Source organism: Globicephala melas, chromosome 9 (genome assembly GCF_963455315.2).
Source record: "Globicephala melas chromosome 9, mGloMel1.2, whole genome shotgun sequence".
NCBI classification, from domain to species: domain Eukaryota; kingdom Metazoa; phylum Chordata; class Mammalia; order Artiodactyla; family Delphinidae; genus Globicephala; species Globicephala melas.
The window spans coordinates 2,719,613-2,736,604 of NC_083322.1; the positions used below are offsets into that span (position 1 = coordinate 2,719,613).

General features: G+C 51.3%; 1 protein-coding gene across 4 annotated transcripts; it reads right to left on the reverse strand.

Annotated features, from left to right (window-relative positions):
• Window positions 1-3,263: 3,263 nt before the first annotated feature.
• INSIG1 (insulin induced gene 1) lies at window positions 3,264-15,592 on the reverse strand. 4 transcript variants are annotated; one of them, XM_030854320.2, is made up of 6 exons: window positions 15,456-15,592; window positions 14,351-14,783; window positions 12,554-12,678; window positions 11,169-11,335; window positions 10,759-10,858; window positions 3,264-5,162 (listed from the first exon to the last, which is right to left on the reverse strand). In XM_030854320.2, exons 2-6 carry the CDS (start codon window positions 14,757-14,759, stop codon window positions 5,133-5,135), a joined length of 831 nt encoding a protein of 276 aa, XP_030710180.2. In that variant the 5' UTR covers window positions 14,760-14,783; window positions 15,456-15,592; the 3' UTR covers window positions 3,264-5,132. The 4 variants fall into 4 exon arrangements, 2 of the variants coding, with proteins under 2 accessions (XP_030710180.2, XP_069902394.1); XM_070046293.1 differs by lacking the exon at window positions 3,264-5,162 and adding an exon at window positions 9,476-10,422; XR_009565218.1 differs by lacking the exons at window positions 3,264-5,162; window positions 10,759-10,858 and adding an exon at window positions 11,483-11,788 and having other exon boundaries at window positions 11,195-11,335; window positions 12,165-12,678.
• Between the last annotated feature and the right edge of the window lie 1,400 nt (window positions 15,593-16,992).

Here is a 16,992-nt window from a genome sequence, read left to right on the forward strand (position 1 = left end):
AGTGGTCCTAACAACTTTAGCTTCCCAGCAGATTGGAGGGGCCTGAGGGCTGGGCAGCAAAATGGCAGTGGGCAGAGTGCCTGCCCTCCTATCGGAAAATGTTTGTTGAATGACTGACAGATGGATGAGTGGATGATTTATTCAGCATTCTTCCTGAATAATAATGAGGAGCCAGACCCTGAGGCTCAGGGCAGAACAGGATGACTGACAGAGAGGCACTTCTCCCCTCACGGGCACACAGCTGGACGGAGGACCAGAGCACAGACACGGCCAGGCGACAGGGCCCTGTTGCCTTAGCAACTTTGGGGAGACTTGATGTGATGAGGAAAGTGAGAAAATGACACTTTAGCTGAGGTCTGATGGATGAATAAAAATAAACTCTACAATTTCAAATAGAAAACCTACCTGAGAGGAGATTTCCCTGGCGGTCCAGTGGTAAAGAATCCGCCTTCCAATGCAGGGGACATGGGTTCGATCCCCGGTTGGGGAACTAAGATCCCACATGCCACGGACCAGCTGAGCCACGCGCCACTACTACTGAGCACGCATGCTTCAGTTATAGAGCCTGTGTGCCGCAAACTACAGAGCCCATGTGCTCTGGAGCCCACGCGCCATAACGGAAGATCCTGCATGCTGCAACTGAGACCCGACACAGCCAGAAAAATAACCTACCCGAGAGAAGATACAGAACAAACACGAAGAGCTATAGGTTCTAATGAGAAAATTACTTTAGGGGACTTTTAACTCATTGTCCTTGGCTGTCTTGTGTTCCTGAACTGGGGAATGTATATCACACAGGACAACAAAAACTGTAGAGCACTTATAAGGAGCCAACACACTAGAAAAACAGTGGCTAATGGATGAAAATAGTGATGCGATACTGCTTTTCACATGCTACCGTCTCGTCTTAAATCACAGACCTAGGCAGGAACTCCCGCCCTGTCTCAGCACATCTGCTCTTTCCAGACCAGTCGGCCTTGTACCAGGCACTCGTGTTATAATTGTCCAGTAAGAGAGTCTTCAGGTGTGAATCTCTGAAGATCTACACGGAAAATCCACAAAGGACCAAGTTTGGGTCCTAGGCCTTGGATGAAGATTTCTTGCATCTTTCTTTGCATATTTTCGTGTTCTGGGTGTTTTTTTTTATTTGTTTGTTTTTTGTTTTTTTCGCGTTTTTTTGGCCACACCACACGGCATGTGGGATCTTAGTTCCCCGACCAGGGATCGAAGCCAAGCCCCCTGCAGTGGAAGCGCAGAGTCTTAACCACTGGGCCGCCAGGGAGGTGCTTTCTTTGCATATTTTGGCGGCATTCAGGGGTCAATATGAAATCCCCCTGTGGCTAATTTACCAAGAGCAAGTGTGGTGGTAGATGGGTGGGTAGTTGGCCAGCTTCCTAGTGTGTGAGATAAACGTGTTAGAGCTGAACTGAAGTATCTTTATTAACATTTTATAATATTAATACTTTTCAGAGTATATCCCAACTCTAAGGCTTTATCTGCTAGTTACATTATTACAAAGAGATCATCTGAAATTCTCAGAAAGTGAACATTCATAGCAAAAGGTCTATTTAAAACATGAAGTAGAAAAAGCAAGTTTAGATTTAAATAGGCCCCCTTCGCTCCTCTCTTTTTACCGCCAACATAAAGGGAGTGTCTATAATTCAAGGGTGGGTAGTTCCCGGGCACCAGATGACTTGATTATGTCTAATCCAGGTCTTCAGATGAACTGCCAGAAACACTCCTCAGGTAAGATCGCAGGAGACTTTGAAAACTGGCTAAGTAAACACAGTGCCCTCGTCCCCATCCTGAGCTCCTCTTCACTCAGCCTCGCTTTAGCAGCTGAAGAGACGGGACGCGGAAATCTTTTGTGAATCTTTAGTGAAATGGGATATTCAGTCACCTGCTCACAGACCAGAGCAATTCCAGGAAACGTTTCAGTCCCCAAACTTACTCTGAAACAAGGCTTAGGCCAGCTCAGAGCAGGCATTACCCTGTTAGAGCCTCATGAACTGGATCAATCTCAGGCAAAGTCTTCCAGTCTCTGTGGTGAGGGAAATGTAGCAGCTCTCGGTTTTCTGTACATGAACAGCTCTGTGTTCCATGCAGGAGAAACTCACGGGTCTGGACTGTATTATAAATGTATCGGGTTGAGTATAACAAGGGGAGGGCTTTCTCTACTGCCATTGCAACGCTATTTCACGACTGAAAATAACTTTTGCAAAGCTGCGTCGCATAGTTGCCGGGGCGGGCGGGGGTGGGTTCGTGGGGGAGGGTGGGACAGGCGTCCTCTTGTCCCTCTGCTTTCCGGGAAGAGTCAGCGGAACCAAGGACCGCAGCTCAGCTCCAGCCCTGCCTCCCTTCCCAGAAGCCTGTTCTCTTTTCAAGCTTCCCTGCCAACATCGCTCGGGGGAGAGGGCAATTCCAGGGCATTTCCCGCAGCGCCGGGCCCTGGTTCACCTTTGGGACGGTGTGGGTCGTGCAGGATGGCTTCTCGGGCTGCTCTGGGTGCCAAACTGCGCACAGTTGTTACTTCTCTAATTAAAGAATCAAACAGCACCCACTCTTCGCTGTCTCAGTGGGTGAGACACCTACCTGTCTCAGTGGGTGAGACAGGTACCTTCACACCTGCCCCCCCCGCCCCGGCCTGGCACTGGGGCCCTGGGAGGAGAGCCTCTGAGGCCAGTTCTGACTCTCGTCCAGCCCAGCACCCGGCGCTGGTAGAGCAGGCATTCAGCGGACTTGTGCGGAGGGCAGCGTGTGTGGCGGGGCCCTGACAGCTTCGTCACCCGGGGCGGCTCTGCATCCGGCAGGGACCGAGGGAAGTGGACCTGGGGCAGGGCGCTGCTCCTCTGCCGTGTGGCCTGCCACTCGCGGCCCCTGGACATGCTGGCTGTTACTTGGGCTGGATGCTCTTCCCTTTCCCTGGGCTCTGTTTTCTGGGTGTCCAGACCCCCCCCCCCCTTTCTAGTACAGGGAGAAAGGGCCCTCTCTCCCAGAGAGAGAGGATAGCATTCCTGGGAGAGGACAGAGCAAGGCCCAAGAAGACGCCCAACCTCCCAGGGTCAGTGGGAGGGGCAGGAGGAAGTTAAACTGGTCTGAACTACACGTCACTTTCCACCAGGAGGAAAACGAAGTTTCCCAAGAGGTTGTGTTGAAACTTAGTACATTTTGAAAAGCTATAAAATATTCTTCCATTCCAAATCTGAATATCCTACAGAGAGAATCCGCCGCCTTTTTAAAGAAAAACCCATAAATACGATGGCTGGTTTTGAACCTTTAATAAAAGTAAAAAATGAATGCAAAAGAACACAATGCTGAAAACTTGGTGTGAATGTGGATCCCGCTAATGTTCAAACCTGGCGTAGTGCAAAGCGTGTTCACACTAGTTGACATTCTACAGACTCAGATGGCTTTGGTTCATACACTCGCTATAAAGTATCGGCAACAAAATTCTTCAGATTCACATCTTTTGGCTACATTGTTTCTAGCAGGTATAGATTTATTTCCAGTTTAAGAGAAAAAAATACTCACTGTGCATGATCAAGTATATTTGAAAGATTCAATGCCTGCTCTCATCTAATAACTTCTGGTTTTTCATAAAATGCTGATAGCCTCATTGAAAACTCTTTTCACATAGCTGTGTGATTTCAGAAAAATGTGTAAGGGGGTCATTGCAAAGTTCAGAATGATCCTATTTTCTTTTAAACAAAATTCCTCTAAAACAAATTAGCTACAGTAACCTAAAATTTACTCCAGGATATTTTCCTCAAAACAAAACCCAACTGCAACGAGGACCATCACGTGAGGGGAGCTGAGAGCACAGCCCACGGCTGCTGGCAGTGGCTCTGACCGCCAGCTGCTCAGGGGTAAGGAGTCTTTTCATCCAGCCATGTTCACAGAGTGTAAAACAACCAAAACATTTAAATTGCAAAATACAAAAAGGTAAATTTGTGAGTAAAAATTACAAGTTTACTAAACGCACAAAACTGGAGTATTTCAAAGGACCGGCTCAGTGGAGAGCACAGCAACGAAGTAACTGCACAACTGAGAGGGGCTGTTGCTGAATCTTGCCCCCATGCAGCACTGAAATGGAGAACCCTCTGTAACACCTCATACGTTAAAAAAATAAATATTTAAGAGGATACAAGGCTCAGGTTGGTTTTCATATACATTGCACTTGAAGTTGAAGACCCAGTACTTGCAAACTGGGTCTAACAAACATGGTCTATGCCATTAAATGAATACATTGTGCTCACCACGTCTTTGAGTATTTAGAAACACCAAATGTTTAATACAGTGACATACGCACTCTTCTTTTTACAAGGCAATCACAGATTGCAAATCCCATAGGGCTGTGGGAAAAAACAGTCATCTCTGTTCTGGAGTATCAAAGAAACACACGATTTTGGCTCACTAAGACTGAGACACACGGCAGGCAGGTGCCCCTCCTAGACGATTACGGATTCTGGATAAACTGCATAAATACTGAGGTGGACATTCCAGCACATCACAGTGCAGAACGATGACCTCTCATTGCCTTCTGCTCTCGGTAAGATTGTCTACATGCGACTCCACGGAGGAATGAAAAGCATGGCCGTACGCTGGGACACGTGCGCAGCTGCGGGACGGGGCGCCCGGCACTGCCACCCTAAGCTCGCCGCCCCTGCCTTTCTCTTTTTCTACACAACCCTATTTTAGAAATCTTTTGGATAAGTAATATTCCTATTTTATCACACTTCATCTTTGTAAGCACCATCAAGCTCTCCCCTGGGCGCTGATACAAAACCAGAGCTGGTAGTTAGGCTTTAGGTTCAAGGCTTGGAAATATGGCAACTTGCTTTTAATGACACATGAAACCGAATCCTCGGGACCCTGCAGCCGGCCGGCCTGCACTTGGGGCCTCCTGAGCAGACCCAGGCGTGAATGCCATCAGGCAAGGTGACATCTCAACACAAGTGGTCATCTTCCCAGTCTGCTGCTCTAAAACAGGTGAACTGTTTTCCAGGAGTCACTTGTACAGTCAGCCCAATCTAAAAAGATTATTGAGGAAAAAAGATAATCTTTGTCACAATCCAGTATCCCAGATTTCCTCCCAAATCTTGCCATTCTTCAGGGTCAGTGGGTTTGAAGAGTCAATCGCTATGCGGCTTTTCAGGAACACCCTACATGCAAAAAGAGAAAAAGGAGCGAGAGAAAATCAGCACTAAATGTATACATATTTTATTTTATTATTATTATTTTTTTGCAGTACGCGGGTGTCTCACTGCTGTGGCCTCTCCCGTTGCGGAGCACAGGCTCCGGATGCGCAGGCTCAGCGGCCATGGCCCACGGGCCCAGCCGCTCCGCGGCATGTGGGATCTTCCCAGACCGGGGCACGAACCCGCGTCCCCTGCATCGGCAGGCGGACTCTGAACCACTGCGCCACCAGGGAAGCCCAATGTATACATATTTTAATTAGCAATTAAGCCGATCCTAAAAAGTGAAAGATAAAAAATTCCTTTGAGTCGGATAAGATAATGGAGACGAGAAATGCGGAGCAGCAGACAAGCTCCAACAACCCCACCGCGGTCCTCTCCCTGTCCGGGGCTAGGAGAGCTAGGAGCCACTGTTTCACCCAGAAAACAGGGCCCGTCCCTCTCAGGCGAGGTGGAGGGTGTAACAGCTCAGGAGCCGTTTCTACACACGCTTCCTCACTGACCTGTACAGAAATTCAGGGAGGTGAACCCTGCACTTGTCACCGCTGTCCAGGCCCGGCCTGGTCGGTCCTCAGCAGAGGACAGATGTTCCACTGGAGGAGCAGATCCAAGACCAGATGACCTTCCTGAGGTCACGGGGCTGCATGAGGAGAGACCACCACGCCTCCTGCCACGGAGCCAGAGCCCCAGCACACGTTCTAACCTCTGGCTTAGCAGCTGGCCGGCCAAGTGGAGTGGGGAGCGGTGTGCAAGGGCAGCTCTGCGCGCTCCCGAGGCGCCCAGCTCCAGCCCTGTGCTGCACCCACTCAGGCAGGTGGTCAGCCTCCTGAGTTTGTATTTCCCTATCTCTAAAGCGGGCTGACAAGAGTCCCTACCTCCAGACTGCTGTTACAGGACTCAGCTGACAGTGAAACTATTTATCACAACACCTTGAGTGCAACAGAAGTGCTAATTAATGTTGTTATTACTACCAGCAGCCGCTGGATGGCAAACAGGAAAGGCAAACTGAATTCCACGTGCCAGGGAAGCGCACCTGTAACCAGGTGTCCGGGGCCTGGGCCCCAGGAAGCAGGGCCACGCTCTTCGCCGTGGCAGCTGGAAGCCTTACTTTTTTTGAGAAAAGACTAAGCTACAAACAGCAACAGATACAGATTCTATAAAATGATGCTACGGACTCACTTTTAAACATGCAGGCTGACAACGAATACCACAAAGAAAAAGCCCCTTGGACCATTTAACACTCAAGCAAAGCCAACCTGTAGGTTTGGGGCATGGCCGCCCTTGATGGTAACCATATTTCTTTTAAGGGCAGTGGGAACTGAGAAGGCGCGAGGGGGAGGGGTGCAGAGGCGCTGGGACGGTCACCCTCAGAGGGAACACAGCCATGTCGCACTGGACTCGGGCAGCTCTGGTCACTGTGTTGACCAGCGCCCACCTAAGGTCTCCACCTTCAGACCTTCATCTTCTTCACTCGAATCACGTCCCACCACAAAAGCCTTACTTGGTGAAGTTTTAAACCAAGAATTCACTCTTAAACACCGCCCCTAAAATACCACCTCAGATCCATCTTCTGTCTAAGGGCCCAGCGGCACAGCTGACCGCTGTGACCAATCCCATTTCTAAGGCACTGAGCCGTTTCCTGGGTTTTAAGGATGGAAATGAGCTTTCAAATTCTTAACAAAGAATAAGCTCACTTTCACAAATAAGATGTTAATTTTTTCCCTTTCTTTGAAGAAACAAAATAAAGACTTGGCTTAAGTATTTTAACTCCTTCTTTAAAAAGAAAATGTTTAACTTGCTCTTTTTAAAGACTTTTTTGGGTGAGAAAGATTCTAGCAAGGTGCCAGTCTGTCCCAGCCTAAACTTTCAAGACTCCCCAAAGAGAATAAACATGAGGTTAACAATTCTTGGACACAAATACACAACAGCAAGGCACACATCCCAGTGTGTTAGGATGCACGAGCCTCAGGGGCCCTGGCTTACGTGCTAGGGTCCCCGCAGCCCAGGCCCCCGGGACCTTCTCCAGGTGACTGGGATCTGCAACTGCAGTGGCCAGGCAGGTGGAGGAGGGTAGCAGCCACACCTGCAGATGCTTTTACTGCAGTGTCCTCGCTCCAGCCCGCCACGTCCACCTGTTGCTGCTTGGTGGGGAAAGCCCACGCAACAAAAGGTCCTGGGAAGAACTACAGTTGGGCAGGGACACTCAATGTCGTGGGGAGCCACAGTTTTCTAAAACAAAGCTTAGTATAAATGGAGTTTTCATTCTTCAGCTCTGATATAATCTGAAGCACATTCAATTTCCTACACTTCCAATTCTCTTCTCATGAAAAATACAGTTTTGGCTTCACGCACTTATCTTTTACTGCTGCGACAGCATGCTTTAGAAAGGCTGCCTGCCAGCCCGCGGGGGTGGCAAGCAAGGCAGCATCCTCCGTTCAAGCCGAAGTGGACCGAGGATTTGCTAAGAGGAGGTTGAGAGGTTCAAGAGTCAGCAGAACTGGGTGTGAAGGCTACACACTTCCTGCTGGGCAAAGGCGGACTTTTTATTAAGATTCTCTACTGCTTTCGGGGTAGGTTCGTTTACAGATACTTTGAAGGATGGAAGAAGAGAGAAACAGAAAGGCAGAGACCAGTCTGGACAGACTCAGGGAGGGGCTGCTGGGGTAGGGATGAGAGTCTGGGAGCTGTGGGGGGACTGATTCGCTGCCTTGTCATCCGCAACCCAAGGCCAAGGCTTTGCTCCCAGTGAACAGACAGCACAGAGGCAGAGGGACCAGAGTCCTGCATGACCTCCACGTAAACGATCTCAACAGGGCACAGCAGCAGGTCTGCCCACCTCCTGACACACATCCATCCGCTGAGAGACCTGTCACAAGCTCCTGTACGCACCTTAGTGCTTCTGCTTCTACAAGTGCAGCTGGCCCTTGAACAACACGGGTTTGAATAGCACAGTTCCACTTACATGCGGATTTTTTTCAATAGTAAATGCTACAGCGCTGCGTGGTCTGCGGTTGGTTAAATCCACGGAAGCAGAGGGCTGACTCTACGTTACATTCAGATTTTCAACTTCTTGGAGGGCTGGTGCCCCAATCCACGTGCTCTTCAAAGGTCAACTGTAATGTTTTCATTGTAAATTTAAAAAATGCAGAAGAGAAAAAAACCCAAACTACCTGCAGTTCTCCTTCTCAGAAATCGCCACTTTCGTTCCTTTACACACCCCCTGTCCTGTTCCCTACCCTGGGAGCAAGTGCTGCACGCCTTTGCCAATCCGACTGACCGATCCTTTAAACTACTTAAACCTGGTTCCTCAATCTCAGGCCTCAAGCAACTCATAGGAGTAAGTCTCCCTCATTCGCTCGCCTGACTTCTGGCAGAAACACAGCTGTGACGTGATGTGCGATCGTTTTGCCTTCATTCACACTGACTGTGCCCTCCGCTGGGTTTGGAAACCTGGAGAAAAGGGACTTAGCTCTTTTCTCCCTTGGAGCAGCCGGCAGCGGGCGCCCGCTACCACATCTGTTCCGAGGACCCATGCTGGACGCAGCAGCCAGAGGGGGGAGTCGGGAAAACCAGCTGTGACTGCTCCTCCGGCTGGAAGGGGCCTGCCGTTTCCCCCTTCAGCTGGGATCCAGGCATAAGGGTTCACATTTTCATGGATGAAAATATGGCAGGAGCGCTGGGCTCAGAGACCCGGGAGGGTCGTTTCCCTTTGATGACCTGGGATGTTCATCACCCTCCCTCCAGTATCAAGACACAACAGTAACATCCAAATACAAGTTTTTCCCCAACTTTAAAGAGTGAAAAAGAAGAAAAAGCTTAAGTGGGGAGAATTACAATTATGCCAGCTATCTGAAATTAGGTTTAAAACTTTCATCTTTTCAAAAACGAAAATGCCTACGACAAGGATGGAATGATCGCTGATAAACCCACCTTCATTCAGCGTCGTGACCAAAGGTGTGATTGTGCCACTCTTGTAAAATAAGTTACCTTCAACCATTTCTAGGTGTTAGGAGCTTGTGCATGATGTGTAGTGTCTACCTCTATCAAAAAAGACCCTTGGGCTTCCCTGGTGGCGCAGTGGTTGAGAGTCCGCCTGCCGATGCAGGGGACACGGCTTCGTGCCCTGGTCCAGGAAGATCCCACATGCCGTGGAGCGGCTGCGCCCGTGAGCCATGGCCGCTGAGCCTGTGCGTCCAGAGCCTGTGCTCCGCAATGGGAGAGGCCACAACAGTGAGAGGCCCGCGTACCGCAAAAAAAAAAAAAAAAGAAAAAAAGGACTAAAGCTGTTTAAAAACCTTCATCATAAATGCATGGCAGCATCAGCCCAGCCTCCCGAAGTTATAACCAACTGGCTGAATGCTGTCGGTTTTAACTCCACGAAGAGTCACGGGGGTTGAAGACAACTTATCTCAGAAGCCCTGTTAGGACTCCTCAGCTAAATGGCACTGAAAATAAAAATCCCAAAGCAGTAAAGGATCATAAAGCGGCCTCGTTCTACTCTGAACCGGAAGGGGCTCCAGGGAGCAGCACAGGGGCACCACGAGACTGTGGCCACCGTGAGTGTGAGAAGAGCCAGGTCCTCTGATGCTCATGAGGGGTCGAGAAAGAAAGGCTTTTCAATTGAGTCTGTTCGTTTTGGCAAAAGCAGATCCACACAGAGTCACAAAAGGGCGGGAGGCAAGGATTTGGGCTCAGGAGCCGGTGGAACACATTACAAATTCTACCTTTTTGAAATTACTTCCATCTTTATGAAACAGCCACGCAGCCTTCAGTCTGGCCCTCCCAAGCCACCGTCAGCTGGCGCGAATAAACGGCTTGTTTCTAAAAACACCATCTGAGGAACCAAGTCAGTTTCTGAGAAAGCCCCAGAGTGTCTCTGAGAGAAATGGCCCTTATAAGATTCTAGTTTCTTTTTTTTTAGTTCATTTTATTTAAGCCTCGAGTCAAGGTCTATTCAAAATGACAGTTAAATGTCCACATTTCATCAAAGCGCTCAAGTGTCGACCATTAACTCCCGGAAATAACTCCTCAATCATCCTGACTTCGTTTGTCTTTCTGGCTCTCGGGAAGTGGCTCTGTGCGGGGGTCCCGTTTCTCTCTCTTTAGTTATTGGACAGGGTCCAGGCTGGAGTCCGCCTACCCAGGGAAGCTGAGCCCCCTCCCAGCCTGGTCCACACTCTCATGGGCCTGGCCTGGGGTCCTTTCCCTAGCATAGCATCATCTGTACCTGCGTGAAGGCGGGGAGGAAACTCATTATAAATCATTCATTTAGCCATTCAGTAACTTTTCTCTGCCAGTTATCACAGGAGCTGCAGTTCATCTGTAACGTGAGTGGAACTCTAGTTCCTTTTAGTGTGCGTTGTGAGCTTACGATTCCCTGAATCTTTATCATCTAGCAAAGAGTAACCTGGGTATTGTACCTAGTTTTTTTAAATACGCTTTTCTGAATAATTGTTGCGAGTCTCAACTAGATATTTATCAACAGCAACCATAACATATCATGTACACTCAGCCTATGAAGCTGGAAACCACGGTTGGGCACCCAGGTGACAACTGTACGTACCATGGCTAGCTGTCGTCCTATGTTTCCCACGGTCACACCTCCCGAGAAGAAGATGCACGGGAGCCAGGAGCGGATGTACAGAAAGTCCGGGGACGTGTACCTGGAGAGAAGGAGACGTGAGCCCCTGGGCAGCCGGCTCCCCGGCGCAGGCGGGGCAGGCACACGGCGCACCAGCAGCGTCAGCATGTGACATCCACGCTCACCGCCACTGCTGGGTTTTCCTTTACATTAAATTACGCATGGTGCATTTTTAACACGTCAATCAACAATAAGCGTTTCTGAGAATTTCATGTCTAAGTTTATGCTATGTAATTACAGAAAAAACATGACATCTTAGCTTAGAAGGTATTTTTTTAAAAAGTTAAGTAACAGCTTCCGGACGGAGGTGATATTTGAGAGCACATGCTTACTGATAGACACCATTGTACACCAGCAGCTGAGTGATCACAGTGGCGAGGAAGGCGATGGTGATCCCAAGCCCAAGGCCGCTTCTTGAACGGTCAAACGTCCACCAAAGGCCCAAAGACAGGGCTGCTAACGTCAAGGAGAGCTGAACGTTATTGGCAAAATCCAATTTCTGGCGATGCAGAGTTAAGGAAAAGCGTAACGATTTTTAATATGGTCAAACCCAGAGAAGCCCCAGGGCCTACAGTTACGTGTGCACCACATAATTCTCCATCCATAGGAGCTGCCAGGCGAGCTGCAGAGAGCATCTGTTGGATACAAGGTTACCGTGACCGAGATGACCTGGAACTTCTCTGGGATCCCTGGGTTGAAAACTTGACTTTACAAGTAAACTTCCTGAAAGCTACATATAAAATTCTGCTGGTATTTCAACCAACAGCATACTTGGCTAGTAAGTCATCTATAGTTCCCCTTTTACTTCTTGTTTTTATTAGTAGGTTGAACTGAGCAAGCCCAGTCTTCGCTCCACGTCTGCAAGAAGGCACCTCACCAGGATGGCATCCAACACGACACGGTCACAGCTGGTGGAGACACGACTGGCTTCCGTCACAACACTGCTTACCAACTGCGGACGAAACAAGTTTGTCAGAGCCCAGACCTCTTATAATACCCTTTTCTGACATTCTTATCATTAAAATCAGGCTAGAGCAGATTTAAGAAGCAGTAGCTCTAAAATTAACTTTCTCCAAAAATATAATCTAGTTGTGCTAAAGAAACCATAAATCTTTTGAGACCTGGGAAACCACGGCTCGTCTTCCTGAAGAATGCACCGTGTACAGACACGCAGCATGTCTTGTGCGTCCACCCGTGGACGCCAGCACCTGATCCTGAAGTTAGCCTCCGCTAAGAACCCTATTCCCGAGGCCACACTTCTGACTGGCCCTGGGCCTTGCATGCTCATGCCAGGGAGGGACAGAGAAGCAGACAGGCTTCTCCTCCACCTTCTGGAAGGATCCGCCAAGAAGAGTGATGCTCTCGCCACTTCTCACTGGGCCACAGGAACCAGGTCTTCACGGTGGAAGGAGTAAGGTAGAAATGTAAAGGGCATTCACAAGGTGAACTCAGGATCCAACAGGCGCTGCCTGAGAAAGGCCTGAATGAAGACGTCCACTGTGTTCCTGGTGTTAACCTTCCTGAAACGAACTGAAAGGACTCCAAGAACCATTATGAAAATTGCTGAGAGTAAACTGAGCAACGTGCTTTGAAATAACATACTCGGAAGAAGATGGTTCAAGTGACTCATGATGTGATACATACTCATTAAAAGTAACGAAACTTTCAACGTGTAACGTAAGAAGCTGCTCTGGACAGCACACCCACTGAAGGATACAGCACTGGCGTGATTGATACCAACAAAAACTGCGACACAGCGCATCACACTGGCCCACTCCCTCTTAAACTTGTGTGGCTCTCCAAGGCGACTGTCAATGCAGGGGTAAAGCAAGCCGACGACAGCTGTTGAAGAAAGACAAGGCAGCGGCGTTAGAGAACCGGCTGAAAATGACGTGATCTCTGCGTGGCAATTGTTAACATATTTCAAACCATTCCTTCTCCTAGAAGATTTATCAGCTACAGTGTAATATTTGAATTAAAACGAATTTCACATTTTTGTTCTCCTCGAGTACAAACAAAAATCACTGTTTCGAAAAATTTAAAATAAAATCGCAGTTCTTTGGTTTGAAGCACAGAAGGAATGGAGCCAGGGGTTAATTATCCATAAGCAAACTACTTCTGCGCCTACACAGGGGCCTCCAGCTTGCATCAGTGTTGTTCCTTCGTACAGTGGGGAGGGGAGCTGCCACGAGGGCCTTGAGGCCACGGCACCAGTGTGTATAGCCATATACTGAAAGGGTTTAGGAAAACAAAGCAGGAGCCTATCTTTCCAAGAACAAAAATGAGAACACTCTCCCCACCGCTTGGTAACCACAGCATCCCTCCTGTAACACGTCCCGGCCGGAACACAGCTCTCCACTCCAGCCTCGTGCTGAGAAGGCAACGTGTTTCCACAGCGCAGGGGATACACCCAGACTCCAGGGGGGAGTAGGCAGAGTTAAGAACAGTGGGCCTGTCACTCAGTTGCGTCCCCTTGGGCACGGTTGCTTAACCTTCTGTAATTCAGCTTCCACGTCTGTAAAATGGAGCTACGGCAGAGTCCTTTTGTAAGGACGAAAGGAAGCAAAACATATAAAACTGCAAGGTAAGCAGTCCATAAACATGAGCTACGAAGCAGACAGGAGGGCATCCCTCCTGTAGCACCGTGGTCACTTAGGTACACGCTTGTTCTGCCCGCCAGACCAGGATGCTTGACAGAGGCAGTCCGCTCACTCTGTACTGCCAACAGCTGGGAGAGCTGGTGCTACAGAAAGCATCTGACAAATGTTTGCTAATCAGTGAATGCTGTGTGACCAGAGAAGTACTGTGACCTGAGCTGAGACCAATTCAGCAAGTTTATAAAACCAGCCAAATGACCAAGAAATTCTACTCAAAAAACACAGTCCGCCTGTCCACAATTTAGACTGCTAACCCTGGGTCATGTTTTGTGGCTGGCCAGGTGTACTGCAGTATGAACTCTGAACAGGGGATTTGTTTTCCTTCATCTGTGGAGCCCAACGTTTTAGGGGGAAGGCCTGGCTTTGGCACGTTCACGGGCATCCCGAAAAAGGAAGTGTGGGAGGCCGCTTGGGCAGCAGTTCTGCCCACTCGGCCCACGTGACGGTTTGTTTTCAGTTACCCAGCGCTGTAGCATGTTCGCTGGGGCAGCCAATCGCACTGCAGTTCCCTCGCTCACCAGTTCTGCCAGCGGCCAATCGCACAGCTCGCTCGGGATGACAGCTGCGGGCTCCCCCAACACTGTCCTCAGGGCCGGATCAGTAAGAGGGAAGGACCTCGGTCAGCCTGGCACAAGCGTGAAACAGCCAATCATCTCCCCACCTGGTCCCCAATCGCTGGGCTTCTTCCAGCCTCCAGAGACTGGCATTGCGGATCACCATCCTCTCCCCCCGCCTCCTTCTCTAAATACAATCACTGGAGATGCACACTTCCCCTCTGCGGATGGTTCGATTTTCAAACGAACGGTTCTCAGAGGCTGAAAATCGTTCTTAACCAAACATCTTCAGTTTCTACTCACCAGCTGCTGTCCCACAGCACGGGGGAACCCACCAGGCGGAGGAGAAGATGGTGGCGATGACCTCCTCAGGGAACAGGGTGACGTTCCTTTGGACCTGCAGCAGGTTCAGCACCAGGGCCAGGACCACGCCCACTGAGAACAGCACCAGGCTCCTTTGCACCAGGTGGTGATGCCAGCTGGTGATGTGGCCGCTGCTGCCATGGCCTCCCACAGCAGCGCTCCCGGGCCCGTGAGCCGGGTCAGCGCCCCGGGCACTGTGGGCCACCAGGGGAGAGGGGCCTGACACTGAGGAGGTGATCATTTCTCCCACTTTGGCCTCCAGCCCTCTGGCACTGGCCCTCAGGTGGCTTCTGTGCTTCGCGCCCTTAGCGCAGGGACCGCTCCAGGGGTGGTCGTCCAGTCTGGGCATCAGCCACCAGTGTGACAGGCTTTCCTAGAAGGAAAAGGGGGTGTGGAGGTGGAACCCCGATCAAGTTCACTTCCAAAGGCCATGGCAGGTCCAGGGAGGCCCGGTCAGAGGGAGGGCTCTGCTCGCCTTCATCGCCGGTACGTCCAGGGAAACCCCCAAGGCCCTCGGAGTCAGCCGCTCAGGGGAGCCCACGGGCAGGTACCGCGGGGGAGGGCTGCAAGGACCCTGCCCACACACCCCGCCTGGGAGCTGCACAGGCTGTTTTCAGCGGCAGCCGGATTAGGTACACCTGAGCGTTGAGCGCCCGCCGCAGTGCCCCTCTGCATAAGCCCCGAAGTTCTGGCCCGTCCAGTCCAGAAGTTTTTCAGACCCCGTCCGTCTGCAGGAGGCAGACCCAGCCAGGCTAGCCTGGAGGCAGGCCGCCCAGGACAAGGTGCTGGGGTCCTCCGAACTGACAGGATCACTGGCAGAGCCCACCTGGGGTCGGGGGTGCAGCCCCCCGCTCCGGGACTCGGGCTGGGGTCAGAGCGTGCGCCCAGCCCCGAGGGTCGGTGCCGAGGATCCCAGTGGAAGGCCGTCTCGAGGGGCGGCTGCAGGGAGTGGAGGCGCCGGCACCCCGACATCACCACCCGGCCCGACACCGGGACCCCACCCTTGCCGCCACCGGCCTGGGTCCCCTCGCTGCGCCTCGCGTACCTGGCTGAGGGGCGCCCGCCCGCGGGCTCGCCGAGGGAGAAGATCGCCGAGGAGCGTCACGGCCCAAACCGCCTGGAGTTGAGCCCGCGGCGCTCAGCTCGCCGCGCAGCTTATAAGGCGGGCGGCGGGGCCCCGGGTCATGTGACCCCGCCGCGGCCCGCCGCCCGCCCCAAGCGCCAGGGGGCGTGGCCACCGCGCGCCCCGCCCCTCCCGCGCGCCCGTCCGCTCGCGGTCTGGTGAGGCGGCCGCGACCAATCGGGGGCGGGCGACCCATATGACGTCATCACACGCCACCGCAGCCCTGCGTCCGGCGCACTGACTTGGGAGCGCGGACGGACGGCGGACTGACGGCGCCGGGGGCCAGACGGGGGGAGCCGGACGGGGGGGCGGGCCGGACGGGGCCGGACTGACGGACGGGGCTGTGGGGGAGGGGACGGACACACCGAAGGGCGGAGCTGGGAGGGGACGACGGGCTGGGAGACCGATGGACGGGAATGCGGGGAATGCCCGACGGCGGACCGATGCACGGCGCTGCGGGGCTGTGTCGACAAGCTGGGGGACTGACCGACGGACGGGGCCGGGGAGTGGGGCACAGGCAGACGGACGGGGCTGGCCGAGAGCGCCCCGGACCTCGGGCGGGCGGCTCCCTGCGCAGGTTCGGACCGGACGGCGGCGGGAGGGCCATTTCCAGCAATTGGCAGCCGCGGGCCTGGCGTCGGGTGGTTGAACATCTTAGTCCCCAGACCCTGACGCAGGCGTGGCCCATTCCAAAACTTCCCCAGTGAGGCCTCGCCAGCTGGTCACTCTCTGCACCTGCTTGTCACCTGATAATACTCTGATCTCTATCCCCTGTCCTCCTTGAGGCTCCTGACACCACAGCTGCAAATTTAAAGGGGGTTCGTGTGTGCAGTGACCAGAAGGTGCTGGCATGCGTAGTAAGGGCTCGGAGATATGAGTTGTTTATCGTGTGTGCAAGGATGTGCGTGTTGTTAAGGGTACTTTTATGTTTCCCAGCCACCAGAGTGGTTCTGAAAACTTACGACATAAGATCTTTTATGAAAATGAAAGTGATGAAATTTTCATAAAATAATTTCTTCTAGTTTCTAACTTTCCTTTCATGGGAAAACAAACCATCAAAACCACTCATGAAAAAATAAGACGTTGTTTTATCTTGCTGATGTAATATATTTATACCCCGTTTGCCACATGGGTCTCACCATCTAAAGAGGAGGCAGGCTCCTCGCCGACTGAAAACCCACATCTTGTTTAGCAAGGTCGTATTATTAAGATGTCCTTGAAAAACAGTAGAGAAAGTCTATGGTCTTTTGTACTGTCTGCGGGTGAGCAGAGATTGAGAGGAAGTTTGTGCTCTAAATAGCAAATTCTTTCACGGCCAAGAGACCCTACAGGCTTAGGCAGTGTGAAATACCATATTGTGTGGCATCTTCCACATCAGGGTTTCTGGCTTTATGCCAGAAGGTTAAAAAAACCCTGAACATCTTCCAGAGGTATCAACATTTCTCAAATTTGATTTGGA